Source organism: Perca flavescens, chromosome 9 (genome assembly GCF_004354835.1).
Source record: "Perca flavescens isolate YP-PL-M2 chromosome 9, PFLA_1.0, whole genome shotgun sequence".
Lineage (NCBI taxonomy): Eukaryota > Metazoa > Chordata > Actinopteri > Perciformes > Percidae > Perca > Perca flavescens.
The window spans coordinates 35,566,030-35,581,029 of NC_041339.1; the positions used below are offsets into that span (position 1 = coordinate 35,566,030).

The following is a 15,000-nucleotide window of genomic DNA, read 5'->3' on the forward strand; positions in this document are numbered from 1 at the left end:
CTAAAGAAATCTTAGTCGACTAAGACCAAAACCACCGATTAGTCGACTAATCGACTAAGAGGTGGCAGCCCTACTCTGTATACACGCCCAAAGAATGCTCCTAAAACCTGAATAACATCAGCATATCCCACAGGTCTTCATCGGAAAATGCTACATTCAGACTATCCAAACTCATCAAATTCAGAATATTGTCATATTCTGAATGATAGGGGAATATCGGTGTGCATGTAAACGCAGGATCAGATCCTGGAAGTCCCGGCTGGGGTGGAACTAGTCACCGTTCGTTCAGCCGCAGAACCGAGCCCACGTGCAGGCAGGCCGGTGGCTTGTGTGACTCCAGTGTTCCCGCAGCCTCCCTTTTTAGCCGGGCGCTCAAATCCCCCCTGACAGCCGTAGTGTGCGGAGGGGGGAAAAAAGACATATTTCTGCCCAGAGAGGAGGGAGAGAGGAGTGGGAGGGGGATATGCTGCACGCTGTGTAACTGAGCGCTGGAAGTGATTTGGCTAAAAACAACACGTCATTATAGGCGCTCGCAGGGGCAAAGCAAACAGCTCGTATTTTATAAAGGCCGGCACGGGAGAGGAGAGGGCCGACAGAAAGACGGGGCTCTACGTGTGAGACGCGTTGTCGTCCACCAGAGCCCAGTTTATCCATCAGGCGTGTCCCGACGAGGCCAGCCGAGGTGACCCCCGTAGCCCGACACAGACTCCCAGCATCTGTTCAGAAGATGGAGCGTGAAATCGGGCCTCCGCCCAGTGTATCCACATCCCCATAGTAACTGATTTATACGGTGTAGATACAGGCCTTTTATCGTCCCCTCAACAGGCCCCTGTTGCCGGGCGCTGGGCAGCCAGGTCCTCCAGGTTTAGCCGCCAGCCTCCGCCCCTCGTCAGCGCCGCCATGTTTTGACATCTATGTGTTTTTTTTGTTTTTTTTATGGCTTGGCCAGTCGTCTGTTTACCCCTCCAGCCGTTAGCAGTCTGGAACTCACACACATCCAGCACTTGCAGCCGGGCAGATGAATATTACATTAACTTTTTATGAGCTTTTCTTTTTTTTTTTTTTTTGGTGCTGGGACTTGAGTGATTGGTCCAGTCCTGAGGGTCAGGGTGGGGGGGGGTGTTTCCAGGCAGATGTTTGGTGTCAGAGCTCCATCTGGTGGTGATGGTGCTGCTGCTGTTTTCTGGTTCCAGTCTCTCCTCCAGATGTTGAACCTGCTGCAGGGATTTGGTCAGATCTGGCTCTCAGCCGGTGTTCCAGTTCATCCCAAAGCTGTAAAAGTGACAAAAAACTTGGAATAAAAAGTGACAAAAATCTTTAGATAAAAATTTACAAAAAGAACATTGGAAAACAGTGACAAAAATCTTAGATCTTAGTTTTGTGCAGACCAAGTCTAGTTCTTCCGCACCAAACTGGGCTAACAGTTTCTTTATAGAGGCATTTATTTACGGGCTTTGTGCACGAGAGCATTATCCTTTAGAAACAGGCTGGAGACAAACACAAACTGTTGACACAAAAACTTTGAAAAAAGTGACAAAAATCTTAGGTTGGAAAAAAGTGACAAAAATCTTAGGTTGGAAAAAAAGTGACAAAAAACTTAGGTTGGAAAAAAAGTGACAAAAACTTGGAAAAAAGTGACAAAAGCCTTGGTGGTGGTGCTGCTGCTGTTTAATGGTTCCAGTCTCTCCTCCAGATGTTGAACCTGCTGCAGGGATTTGGTCAGATCTGGCTCTCACACTGGAAAACAACATGTACTCAATCACTAAAATACAGTTGTTTTTTTCAAGATTATTTTTTGGGCTTTTCTGCCTTTAATGGATAGGACAGCTGAGACATGAAAGGGGAGAGACGGGGTAGGCATGCAGGAAACCGTCACAGGTCGGACTCGAACGCTGGACCCTCCGCGTCGAGGAATAAACCTCTACATATATGCGCCCGCTCTACCAACTGAGCTAACCCGGCCACACTAAAATACACTTTACTGTTACAAACTCAGAATATATACATACGCTTATAAAATGTGGTTGTGAGTAAGAATCTGAGATAGATATCTGAAGATGCATTTTGGTCGAGCATGTGATCCATCAGCTGATCTGCAGACAGTCAGTAAACAAACCTTTTTTTTTTATTTGACGTAGTTCAGTATGTCTAGTTTTGGCAGATTTTCTTTTTAAATAGGTACATTTGTTACTCTTACTGCTTCTGCCCACACAACTGATTAGGGGCGTATCTTAGATCATCTTTTGGTGGCTTTGAAGAGAGCAGAGACAACAACTTTATAAAGGGCTGTCTCACAGCAAGGTGAAGCCGTGCAAATATTCTAAATATAGCGTCCATTTAGATGATTTTAGAGGTCTTCACCCTCCTGTTGTCCTCGGGTCAAATTTGACCCGTTTTCAAAAGGTTTCTATATCAGAAAAAAAAAAAATTTCAACCACATTGTCAAAAAACAAAATATATAACGTGGATGGTTCCGTAAAATAAATGATCAGTTCACTACTGTCATTGAATTTGGGTGTTTTATTCAATTTTATAGAAATTGAAGAAAAGAATTATACAAGAACATTGAAAAAATTTGTCAAAATGTCTAAAAACAAAAATAGATTAAAAAAAGTGACAAAAAACTTTGAAAAAAAGTGACAAATAAACTTGAAAAGTATGAAAGCGTCGGCCAATTTTAGTTTTAAATTTTGACCCAGGGCTGAAAGGGAACAAACACTTGATAAATGCAATGCTGGTGGCCAGTAAAAAGGCTATCACCACAAAATGGCTATTACCAGAGTGTCCAACAATCACTTCATGGAGAGATATTGTAACAGAAATCTACAGAATGGAGCGGATTGCAGCTCATGTTAACCGAAAAATGGAAACATTTCTCGAACACTGGCAGAAATGGTACGACTATGTCTGAATGATGAATGGCCTGACTGTATTTCCTCATTATATTGAAAGTGATGTCTCCCTGTTTTATTTATATTTTTGTTATTATGGTGTTATTTTTGTTGATTCATTTGTATATCTGTTTATCTCATCTCTTAACCTCTATACCTGAATAAGCAAAAGAATAAGTATAGGATTTATTATAGAATCTGAAAAAATGGAATATGTGAACGTGAGATTCTGAACACTAATAAAATACAAAAAACAACCACAAGGGTTAGATGCTGCCCCCGTCCACAGCAGGACATCGCTGAGCCAATACACCGACAGCCACTCTTCAAAACAACCAAACTGTCCCTTAGTAATTCTGTCTCATTATATCAGATTGTGTAATTGTTTTCCATCTCTCTCTCTCTCTCTCTCTCTCTCTTTTGTCCCGTCAGCGTGTCGGAGCAGTTTGTCCCAGCAGATCGTCCCGTCAGTGCCTACGGCTTCCGCCCCGATGAACAGTTGTTCTGCAGCTACAACCCGGCCTCCCGGTAAACCGTGGAACCTCTCACACGCCAACCCCCGTACACGTGTCGTGTCCCCGATATCCCCGGTGTGCTGCTGAAGCTGTGTTTCAACCTCTCTTTATGCACCTTTCAACACTCTAGAAGTCGTCACTGCAGAGGATTATCATCTCAACCATTGATATATTGATCTGTTAATGAGGCGAGCAATCACAATTTAACACCAAAAGTAATTTTATGTGAATATACCGACACTCATTTATGGAAAAACTCCTGAAACAAGAAACTGCACAGGGAACAAGCTGTGTCTTATCCACAAAATCCTTAAAGGTGCCCCGCCATGTGGTGAATGTGAAAATGAACTGCTGCAGAAATTAACAGAAAAATCAGACCAATCACAAAAGCTGATCATACTGCCTGAGCTCATTACTATTCATGAGCTCGCCCAGTTGTGCTGGGTAAAGGATGCTGACTGCCAGGCTCTCATTGGCTAGCTGTTAGCCAACCAGATTCAAACAGCTTAGCTCGTTAAATATTAATGAGAACTGGCCCATCGAGCCAAGTCTTCCTGCAGGCTTTCTATACCACGCTAGAATGGCTTGAAACAAGGCAACCATGGCATCTCTTCGACAAAAAATGTTGCAGAGTCCATGGATAGAACTTCAGACATTACCACAAAGTAATGAAATACGTGTGGCAGGGCACCTTTAAGATTTCAAGTGGTGATAAGTATGTGACTTATTGATCTAGACGTACATGTAGCCCTTCAAACTTTCAACCTTACAATCCTTTAAACATGTACTATATATATATTAAGGTCACTCTTAGATGTACTTTTATTCAGACAGATTTTGTAAATGTCTTTCCTGTGTTGCTTAACTCAATGATTTTCTTTTAATAGTTTTGGGCTAAACCAGGCAGCTGTTGGTTTAACACTGAACTGCTTTTTGTCTGATTTCACGGTCCCGTTTGACACAACCGAAATGTTTTAGTTTTCACCACAGTCTGCCTGATGTGATCACTCATCTACTCTGTTAACAGCAAACAGCAGAATGAAGGAGTGTGTTTTGAAAGTCTGGTGTTATTCTATGTTTGGCTTCTCGTCAACCAATCCCATGTTCAGATCCAAACCAAGGTTTTAGTCCGTCCGTCTGACTTCCTGTCTGACTTCCTGTCTGTGGCTCTCATTGGTTCCGACTGAAGACGTAAATCTTTGAAAACACTTTCATTTATTAAGCATCCTGGTGTCCTCGGATCACGTTTGACCCATGTTCAAAAACTTTCTATATCAGAAATTTGGGTTTCTTTCAACCAAATTGAAAAAAATGTAACGTGGATGGTTCCCTACAGTGCTCTTCACAAGTTAAAATGAATGATCAGTTCAATACTTTTATTGAATTTGGGTGTTTTTTATTCAATTTTATAGCATTTGAGAAAAAAAAATCATAAAAGAATGTTGAAAAAAGTGACAAAAATGTCAGAAAAAGCTTCTTAAACATGGGGGGAAAAAATTCAAAAACATAAAAAAAAAGTGACGAAAAAACATTGGAAGAAGTGACAAATAAACTTGAATGAAAAAAAAAACCATTTTAATAAAAAAATTTGACTGAGAAAAACAAAAAGGTGTATGAACAAAGGGAAGACAACACAAGGGTTAAAGAAGTGCATTTGTATTTTCCGATGGCCGAGAATTTGTGGCAGCAGGCTTTGATACACACTCAATACATTAGGACAGTGGTTCTCAAATGAGGGTACGTGTCCCCCTAGGGGTCCTCTGGAGGACTGCAGGGGGTACGTGTCCCGTTAGGGGTCCTCTGGAGGACTGCAGGGGGTACGTGTCCCGTTAGGGGTCCTCTGGAGGACTGCAGGGGGTACGTGTCCCGTTAGGGGTCCTCTGGAGGACTGCAGGGGGTACGTGTCCCGTTAGGGGTCCTCTGGAGGACTGCAGCGGGTACGGGAGATCTTTTGCAAAATGATTTTCAGTTACAAGGCTGTTGGACCAGACCATTGTTCCAATTTACATAGACTTTTTTTCTACCAACAATGTGACGTTTTTGTCTCCTTTTTTGGACCTTTTCTTGCCCCACTTCCTTCTTTTCTTTTAATGTCTTTTTTTTTTTACAAGTTTGTCGCTTTTTAAAGATACTTTTTTGGGGCTTTTCCACCTTTAATTGACAGGACAGCTAGGTGAGAAAGGGGAGAGAGAGGGGGCAAGATATGCAGGAAATCGTCACAGGTCGGACTCTAACCCTGGACCTCTGAGTCGAGGCATAAACCTCTCAGTATATGTGCGCCTGCTCTACCCACTGAGCCAACCCAGCCACCTTTTTTGAAGTTTCTGTTTCCATTTTCGACCTCTTCTTGCCTTCCTTCCTTCTTTCTACTGCCTTCTTCCAAGGTTTGATCGCCTTTCTTCATCATCACTTAAATGTTTTTCACTAACGAGGCTGTTGTTTGTGCGTTTGGAGATATATTTAATGTTGGTTGGGTCTGAACATGGGATTTATTTCCAAGAGGTAAAACGTAACCGAATATCACCAGACTTATCCTTTCAACAGAGAAATAATATGTTATAGACTTTAAACCAGCCAGCTGACATAGTTTTTTGGGCTTGGGAGCCCTCATCACAGCTCGTTCTGTCTCAAATTGTTTTGTTTGAAGGATTCCTAGAGACCTGAAGGGAAGAGAGAAGTATAATAAGAGAAAACACACTTTCTGTCTTATCCTTTTAATGCTCTTGCGACCTCTCAGATTGACCATTGGCCCCCCCCACTGAGATAGATAGATAGATAGATAGATATAGATATGCATTAAACATGTAGATGCATTAGATAACGATACATTAGGATGTTTAGGTGTCTTTTTATGTTGCCGGTCTCTATTTTACTCCATTTCCTCAGACGTTTGCTGAAAAGAACTCATAATGTAATGAGTAGAGCTGCCCCCTCCAAGATTAGTCGACTAATTGTCGTTTTTGGTCGGAGTCGACTGCGTTTTTCTTTAGCCGGTAAACATTAAGATTTAAGGTTGTTCTTTTCCATGATTCTTCGTGGAGAAAGCCAGTTTTACAGATCTGTTGATTAAATCAACTAACTGATTAGTCGACAAACGGTACGTAAAGATTCCTTTAGTTCAGGACAGCTCTGGTGATTTTGGTACACATGGGAAAAAACCTGTAGGCGCAGTGTAAAGGAATGCCCATTTAATTAATAGTAGGAGCATTATGCTCAGCTGCTCAGCTGGATTTGTAAAAATGAAATGTGTCCACAGGAAAGCAAAAAAGTTAAACATGTGTGACGACAGTTTTCAGTTATAAATTAATAATAATAAAATATTAACTTGGAAAGCTATCTTTAAGTAACTTACTCATAAAACAACCTTGTTAACAAAATCAAAACTAACTCAACTCAGATCCCTGTCTCCAAGATAAGTACCAGATTACTGTTCTTTCCAGGAAATGTCATAGAAAATGATGCATAAAATAAAGGGGGACCATTGTTTAGCCTTTTGCGCATGCATGAGCGCACACACACACACACACACAGACCGACAGACAGACAGACGCACACACACACACACAGACGCACACACACACACACACAGACCGACAGACAGACAGACGCACACACACACACAGACGCACACACACACACACACAGACCGACAGACAGACAGACGCACACACACAGACCGACAGACAGACAGACGCACACACACACAGACGCACACACACACACACAGGCGCACACACAGACAGACAGACAGACGCACACACACACACAGACGCACACACACACAGACAGACGCACACACAGACAGACGCACACACACACACACACACACACACACACACACAGACCGACAGACAGACGCACACACACACACAGACGCACACACAGACAGATGCACACACACACACACACACACACACACACACACACAGACAGACGCACACACACACACACACAGACAGACAGACAGACAGACACAGACAGACAGACAGACAGACACACACACAGACAGACAGACAGACACACACACACACAGACCGACAGACAGACGCACACACACACACACCGACGCACACACACACACCGACGCACACACACAGACAGACACACACACAGACAGACAGACACACACACACACAGACCGACAGACAGACGCACACACACACACACCGACGCACACACACACACCGACGCACACACACAGACAGACGCACACACAGACAGACGCACACACACACACAGACGCACACACACACACAGACAGACGCACACACACACACAGACAGACACAGACACACACACACAGACAGACGCACACACACACACAGACGCACACACACACAGACAGACACACACACACACACAGACGCACACACACAGACAGACGCACGCACACAGACCGACGCACACACACAGACGCACGCACACACACAGACACACACACAGACGCACACACACACACACAGACGCACACACACAGACAGACGCACACACACACAGTGGAAGTTGTGTAAATTTCAGGCGTTGGATTAAGATGTCATTTATCTCTAGTTCTGTGAATGTAATTTAAGAAGAATGTTGACAGCCTTTATTGTCTTATCTTGAAAAATGTGTCTTATATATATGAACAAATGTAGAATCCTTTATTCAGAGAGATATATATATATATATATATACATGAGCAAATGTAGAATCCTTTATTCAGATTCTTCATGCTGTCCTTGATGAGCGTGCAGCGCTGCTGACATATCAAACTAATGGACGGCATGCTCTTGTAGTCTAACTCTATTTAGTACTTAATGTGTCACAGATGTTGGATTACTTGCAGGTTCTTTTTTTTTCCTTTCTCAGCTCAGTGTGTCTGCGATCGGTTACAAACAAATAAATCAGTAAATAATCAAAGCCTCGTGCTGTATTTGTTTTTATTGGCAAATAAAACCATTAGTTTGGGTTGTTTTCCCAACGTTGAAAGCAGCGAGTGGAGAGTTCACGTAGACTTTTTTTATTTTATTATTCATATTTCCACACTTAATGTTGCACTGGCGCTGTAAACTTTCCCACTAACCACGGCCGTGGGAAGATGCTCCGCACAGGTAGAGAGGCGCCCTCGGACCGGTCTCCACGGCAACCGCATCGTCCCTCGACAGAAGCTGGTTCCCGTTACGGCGCGCGATGCAACATGGAGGTACTGTAAAGGCACTTTAATGAGCTTTACTTCTTCACTTTCCTTCTACAAGAATCACATTAAGGAGACACAATGTGCGTAAGCTTTAACGTGGAAGCTGTGTTTATCAAGGTCTAATATATTAAAATACCTGTTAAAAGTGATTTCTAAACTATCTTAAACACTCGCTAATTTAAAAAAATATATATTTTGTGCCACTGAGTTCCTGTGTAGTCGGTTATCAAAGAAAGAGATCAACATTTTTGGGTTATTAATCCCTTTGCTGTATCTTCCGTTAGATGTTCAGATTAGAGCTGCAATTAATCGATTAGCTGTCAACCATTTTGATAATCCATTAAACCGTTTGAGTCATTTTGAAGGTAAACATCTCTGATGTCAGCTTGTTAAATATGAATATTATTCTAGTGTCTTCTCTCCTCTGTGACAGGAAACTGAACATCTTTGAGTTGGGGACAAAACGAGACATTTGAGGACGTCATCTTGGGCTTTTTGGGAAACGCTGATCCACATTTTTCACAATTTTCTGACATTTTAGAGACCAAACAACTCATCCATTTCAACGAAAATAATGGTGAGTTGCAGCCCTAGTTCAGATGTGTATCACTCTCATGTCTGTGTGTTCAGTATCCAGAGCTGGAGTCAGGACGTGCTTAGCTTAGCTTAGCTTAGCACGAAGACTGGAAGCAGGGGGAAACTGGTAGCTCAGTCTTGCACGTGTCTAGAACGCGTACAGATACTACGGAAGAGGATTAGGGCCACACGAGAACATTTTCTTTGAGTTCTGAGTCATTTTTCCCCATGTGGCCCTTATCCTCTTCTGTAAAATACGCTCTCGTTTTAATCTGTGACGTCGATGCCCAATAAAACGCCTTTGCTAAACTTTACTACATAAGTTGGGGTTTTTTCATTTTAATTTTTAATTTTATTTTCTTATTATCTTAACTTTGTTTTTTCACTTTTTGTTTATGACGGCATGCATTCTCCTTTTATTGCTGTTCATTAGGGGTGGTACGGTTCACAAAACCCACGGTCCGGTTGGTATCACGGTTTTAGGGTCAGTGTTTTCGGTTTCTGTACGCTTCTTCTTGTTTTTTTTTTAATCTTTAACACTCCAGAAATATACTTCAGCATATGATATATAACTTAATAGCATACACAGTGGCAGTTCTATCTATTGTTTTATTTTCGCTGTCATCATAGGTAACATGAAATCCAAAAATGTTCCCACACACCAGACTATATACACGACGCTGGTGCGTCGTCCAGCTCCGGGCAGCCTTCCTCATCTCTCCCACTGCTCTCGGCCACGGATGGGTTACGAGAACTCGAGACTCCACTTGGGGAAAATCTTGTAAACTGACCTTTGTTGATCTGAGATGAAGACCTATTTCGCTCTTTAAATGTTTTCAGAAACATGTTTCGGTGAACTATAGTGCTACAGTACAATATGAGATCGTATTCTGAACAAGCCACCATGACAGTTTGACTTTGAATTTCCGGAAAAAAAACCAGACCCAAGGAGACGTATTAACAAGTCGCAAATCGGTGTCGAAAATGTGCACTACGGCAGTAAGTGGTGAGTGCACATTAGCAGCGTACTGACGAACACACGCTCCGAACCGAGACAAGCGAACCGAACGTTCGGATGTTTTTTCATGAACCGTACCACCCCTACTGTTTATGTATTGATTCTGTATGGTGTCATCTGTTTCCTAATGGGTAAAGCGTTTAGAAAGAAGTTTAGTGTCGAAGGAAAACTGCACACAGCACAGAAAGTTCGGCTGCTCGTCGAACCGGTGCAGTATGGACAGTTGCTTCAGGCATTTTAACCCTCGTGGTGTCTTCCCGTTGACCTGCAACTGTGTTGCTATTTTCTTGACGATTTTGATCTACCGTATTTTCCGGACTATAAGTCGCACTTTTTTTCCCTACTTTGGCTGGTCCTGCGACTTAGTCAGGTGCCACTTATATATCAAAATATATATAATTTAACATGTTTTTACATGTTAATTCATACTGAAAACATTACCGTCTACAGCCGCGAGAGGGACAACTAGAACGCTGCTCCTAAAGACAACTGAGAAAGAGATGACAAACTGCAGGTAGTAAAATATGCAGCCCCGGAAACGGTAATCGAGCAGCAGAAAGAGAGTTTGAAATGAGGGAGAAACTTATGAGGGAGACTGGCGAAAAGGTGACTCTTACTGCAATGAAGAAAACAAAGAAAGCTAATCGGCTAATCGCGGGCTGAAAGATGTCCAGAGGAGGAGGAAGGAGTCTGGAGGGGCTCGTTCACGGTGCAGCTACGTCTCCACGCCCTGCTAGCTAGTTGTTCTGTGTGCTATTGTATAGTTCAATAACTGTTAATGTGTTACGTTAACATACCGGACACCTACCGTATTCAGCGTATTGTTCTGTGTGCTATTGTGTAGTTGAATAACTCTTGTATTTATAATCTAAATAAATGTGACTTATACTCCGGTGCGACTTATATATGTTTTTTTTCCTCTTCATGACACATTTTTTGACTGATGCGACTTATACTCCGGAGCGACTTATAGTCCGAAAAATATGGTACTTGTAATTTACAAGTATTTCCATTTCCTGCAACTTCATACTTCTACTTCCCATCTTAAAAGGGAAATGTTGTTTTTTACTCCACTATGTTCATCTGACACCTATAGTTGTTACATTTCAGATTTGGAATTTACTTGTAAAACGTGATCGGTTTAAAATAAAATATGATGACACGGTCACACTGAAGAGAGAAATATTGCAGAATGATTACTTTTACTGTTGATCCTTTAAGCTGGTAATACTTGTTTTACTTTTACTAAAGTAAAATGTCTAACTTAGGACTTTTATTTGTGTTGTATCTGCGGTTTAGCCGAGAAAATAGTTCCAACGGGATGTGTTTTAAAACTCTGCATTTTTACAATTCTGTTCTGCTAGTTACGTTATTTTAACGTTAATTAGGATGATTAATTAACTAATTTTTGAGGTGTCAGTAGGTGTATTTTACTTTGGAAAGATCCAGGCTTTATACTAAGCTAAGCTAAGCACATCCTGACTCCAGGCTTTATGCTAAGCTAAGCTAACCACGTCCTGACTCCATCTCACATACAGACTGATACCCATCTTTACATCCTACTCTCAGAAAGAAAGCAAATAAGAGTATTTTCTAAAATGTCTAAAAACTATTCCTTCAAAAATAAATGCACAAGCTTTCTACGGTTAAATGCAAATTTCCAGAAACTCCTTCACAATCTTTGTAAAAACATTTTGGTGCTGAAATAGTTTTAGTGTTGAAAACAAAAATCACTGAATGACACCGACACTGCTGACATATTGATTTGTGTAAATGACAGTATAAATAATTCACCATAGTTTTCATGCATATGTTTGTTTTTAAAAGTTCATGGAAGCTTTTGGGAATCCTTCTCAGGACGGAGTGCCTTCGTTTCAACAAATGTTTCTGACTCCAGGACGGCTCGTGGCTCCCGTCCTCTCTGCAGTCGTGTCCCTTCGTCTTGCTGAAAGGAACAGTGATGCTTCATTCCTCCTCCGAGGCTTTGGGAATGCCGTCGGGGTAGCGCTGCACCAGCTCCTCCACCTCGATCACCTCCGTCACCAGGTCTCGGATCTGCTTGATGCAGTCGGGCGGCGCTTCAGGCTCGGCGCTCGCCTCCGTGTCTCCGGCACTCGCAGCTTCTGTCTGGACCCGAGGAGACGGCTCGGCTCTCGCGGGCTCATCCTCGGCTGCATCGTCGGAGCTCTCCGGTGATTTACTGACGTCGGCGTCGTCCTCCAAGACGTCAGAGGTCGTCGAGACTTTGTCCTCCTCGCTGCTCCGCGTCGTTTTCACTCCCTCCAGGGACTCCACATCCGACGGGGCGGACTCGCTTCCTACGGACACATCCAGGGAGTTTGGGCCCGAGACGTGCGCCGGTTCTGCCTCCTGAAGACTCGGGTCTACGCCGACGTCTGCAGGTGGGAGCGCGGGCGTTTGACCACCAGAGGGAGCCTCCTCGTCACTGCTGGATGCAGTTTGGGCCCCGGAGCCTCCTGCTGAAGAGCTCACCGGTTCCTTAGCGGCACCAGGACTCGGTACGGGCGCTTCTATCTGTGCCGCTGACGCTTCTACGTCCGTCTTTATGCTTTCTACAACGCTGGGCGCTTCTGACAAAGTGATTCTTCTCCCTTTTGGAGGGTCTGCGCTCTGCATCGGAGGCTCAGCTGCCGTCACGACAGAGATCGCTTCCTCTGCGGCGGTTTCTACGTTCACTTCCTGCGGCTGGCTCTGGTTGGTCGAATCTGCGAACGCCGGAGTCTCGAGTGCAACGGAGGCAGTTTGGTCGACTTCTGGCAGTTTAGAGACGCTCAGAGCTACCAATATTTCTTCGACCTTCTGCAGAGGTGTCTCAAAGACTGTCTCGTCACCGTTCTCCGCCCCCGTCAGCTCGTCCTTCGGGGGACCGGACGGCTGACCGTTGGGCGCGAGAGGAGACCTGGACCGGGGCTCAGAGGAGGTTTTAGAGGGGGAGGCGAGCGCCATGGCGGGGCTGCCCGGCGTGGACGAGACGCTGGAGCGGCTGGACTGACTCAGCAGGTCTCTGCTGTCCGTGAACAGGTTGTACTTCTTCAGGCTCGCCGCCTCCTTCACCACTGCGGGAGGAAACGGGCAGCATTAGAGGGAGCAGGGCTGGGCGATGTGGAGAAAATCAAATATCACAATATTTTTGACCAAATACCTCGATATATATATAGATACCACAACGATATTGTAGTGTTGACTATTGGTGCTTTCAAAAAATATTTACACAATGAGATTTTAGATCAATAATCATCAGTAATGTGGATATAATGACTAAGTGGGTAAAGGCAAATAATAGAACAATTACAACAGTCTGGTAAGTTCAGAAAAGTACATCACTTTACTGTAATGCAGCCTTTAAAACCAGGAAAAGACACCACTTACCACATCACAATATTACGATATCCAAAATCTAAGACGATATCTAGTCTCATATCACGATATTGATATATTTATGGTGAACTACCACGTCAAATAAGCCTTCAAGAAACTCTAAAACTGGAACTATATCGCCAGGTTAACCCTTGTGTTGTCTTCCATCAACTTTTGATTTTTCTGGGTCAAAATTTACTTTTTTTTCAGCGTTGTGGTCGTCTTTTCCGTCACTTCTCACCAATGTTTTTGTCAAATTTTTTCTGCCCTTTTTTTGGACGTTTTTGAAACAATTTCCGACATTTTTGTCACTCTTTTCAACTTTCTTTTATCATTTTCTTTTCTCAAAACGCTATAAAATTGAATAAAAACACCCAAATTCAATGAAAGCACTGAGCTGATCTTTTATATTACCTGTGAACTATAACGGTTGTATGGAACCATCCACATTATTTTTTGACAATTTGGTTGAAAGAAACCCAAATTCCGATGAATTGATTGAATATGGGTCAGATTTGACCCCGAGGACAACAGACAAAAATAAAATTAATGTAATTTTTATTTTTTACAGAAATTGAACTGACATTACGTTCCAGGAGATGGTGCCGTGCTGCAATTTTTTCACATCGGACACTAAAGTAGCTTGAAGATTGTCGCCATTCTTAAACCAGGCATTTTATTTATTTTATGTATTCTAGATTCTAAATCCTTTATTAATCCCACAGTGGCAATAAATAAGCAATAAATAAATATAAGTATGGAGAATTAATAGTAAAATATATTAAAATATATGGGTGAAATTTGAAACCCATTTTAAAAAAGTTTCTATATCAGAAATTTGAGTTTCTTTCAACCTAATTGTCCAAAAACATAACGTGGATGGTTCCATACAGCGCTCTTCACAAGTAAAATAAAAGATCAGTTCACTACTTTCATTGAATTTGGGTGTTTTTATTCAATTTTATAGCATTTGGAAAAGAAATGACGAAAGAACATTGAAAAGAAAAAAAAAAAAAAGTGTCAAAAATTTCAGAAAAAGCTTCAGAAAAAGCTTCAGAAACGCAGCAAAAAACATCAACGGAAACGTCAATAAAACACCGAAAAAAATCTACAAAAACATCGTAAAAAGTGACAAAAAGGCAGGGAAAAGGGACAAATGTCGAAAAAGAACAACTAAAATTTTGACCCAGAAAAACCTTAAAGTTGCATGGTCGACAGGAAGACGACCCAACGTTTAACAGAACTGCACCGTCACATGTTTTACTGCACGGTTTACCAGTCCTGGTGTGTGTTTTGTACGAAACGTATTTGTAGCTACATCTAGGCCTGGTTGATATGGAGAAAATCAAATCTCACGATATTCTTGACCAAATACCTCGATATCGATACCTCAACAATACTGTAGTGTTGACAATTGGCGCTTTCACAAAATATGAGATTATATGA

The 15,000-nt window shown here is 42.5% G+C and overlaps 2 protein-coding genes across 2 annotated transcripts in view; one reads left to right on the forward strand and one right to left on the reverse strand.

Moving 5' to 3' along the window:
- Positions 1–3,803, forward strand: part of kifap3a (kinesin-associated protein 3a) — a 70,871-nt gene extending 67,068 nt beyond the window's left edge. The window contains exon 20 of the mRNA XM_028587599.1: positions 3,324–3,803. Within this exon, the coding sequence (XP_028443400.1) occupies positions 3,324–3,423 (100 nt within the window). The 3' untranslated portion in view covers positions 3,424–3,803. The remainder of the gene's footprint in view (positions 1–3,323) is intronic.
- Positions 3,804–11,091: 7,288 nt separating this feature from the next.
- niban1a (niban apoptosis regulator 1a) overlaps positions 11,092–15,000 on the reverse strand; it is a 58,909-nt gene continuing 55,000 nt past the window's right edge. The window contains 1 exon segment of the mRNA XM_028586612.1: positions 11,092–13,253. Coding sequence (XP_028442413.1) covers positions 12,142–13,253 — 1,112 coding nt within the window. The 3' untranslated portion in view covers positions 11,092–12,141.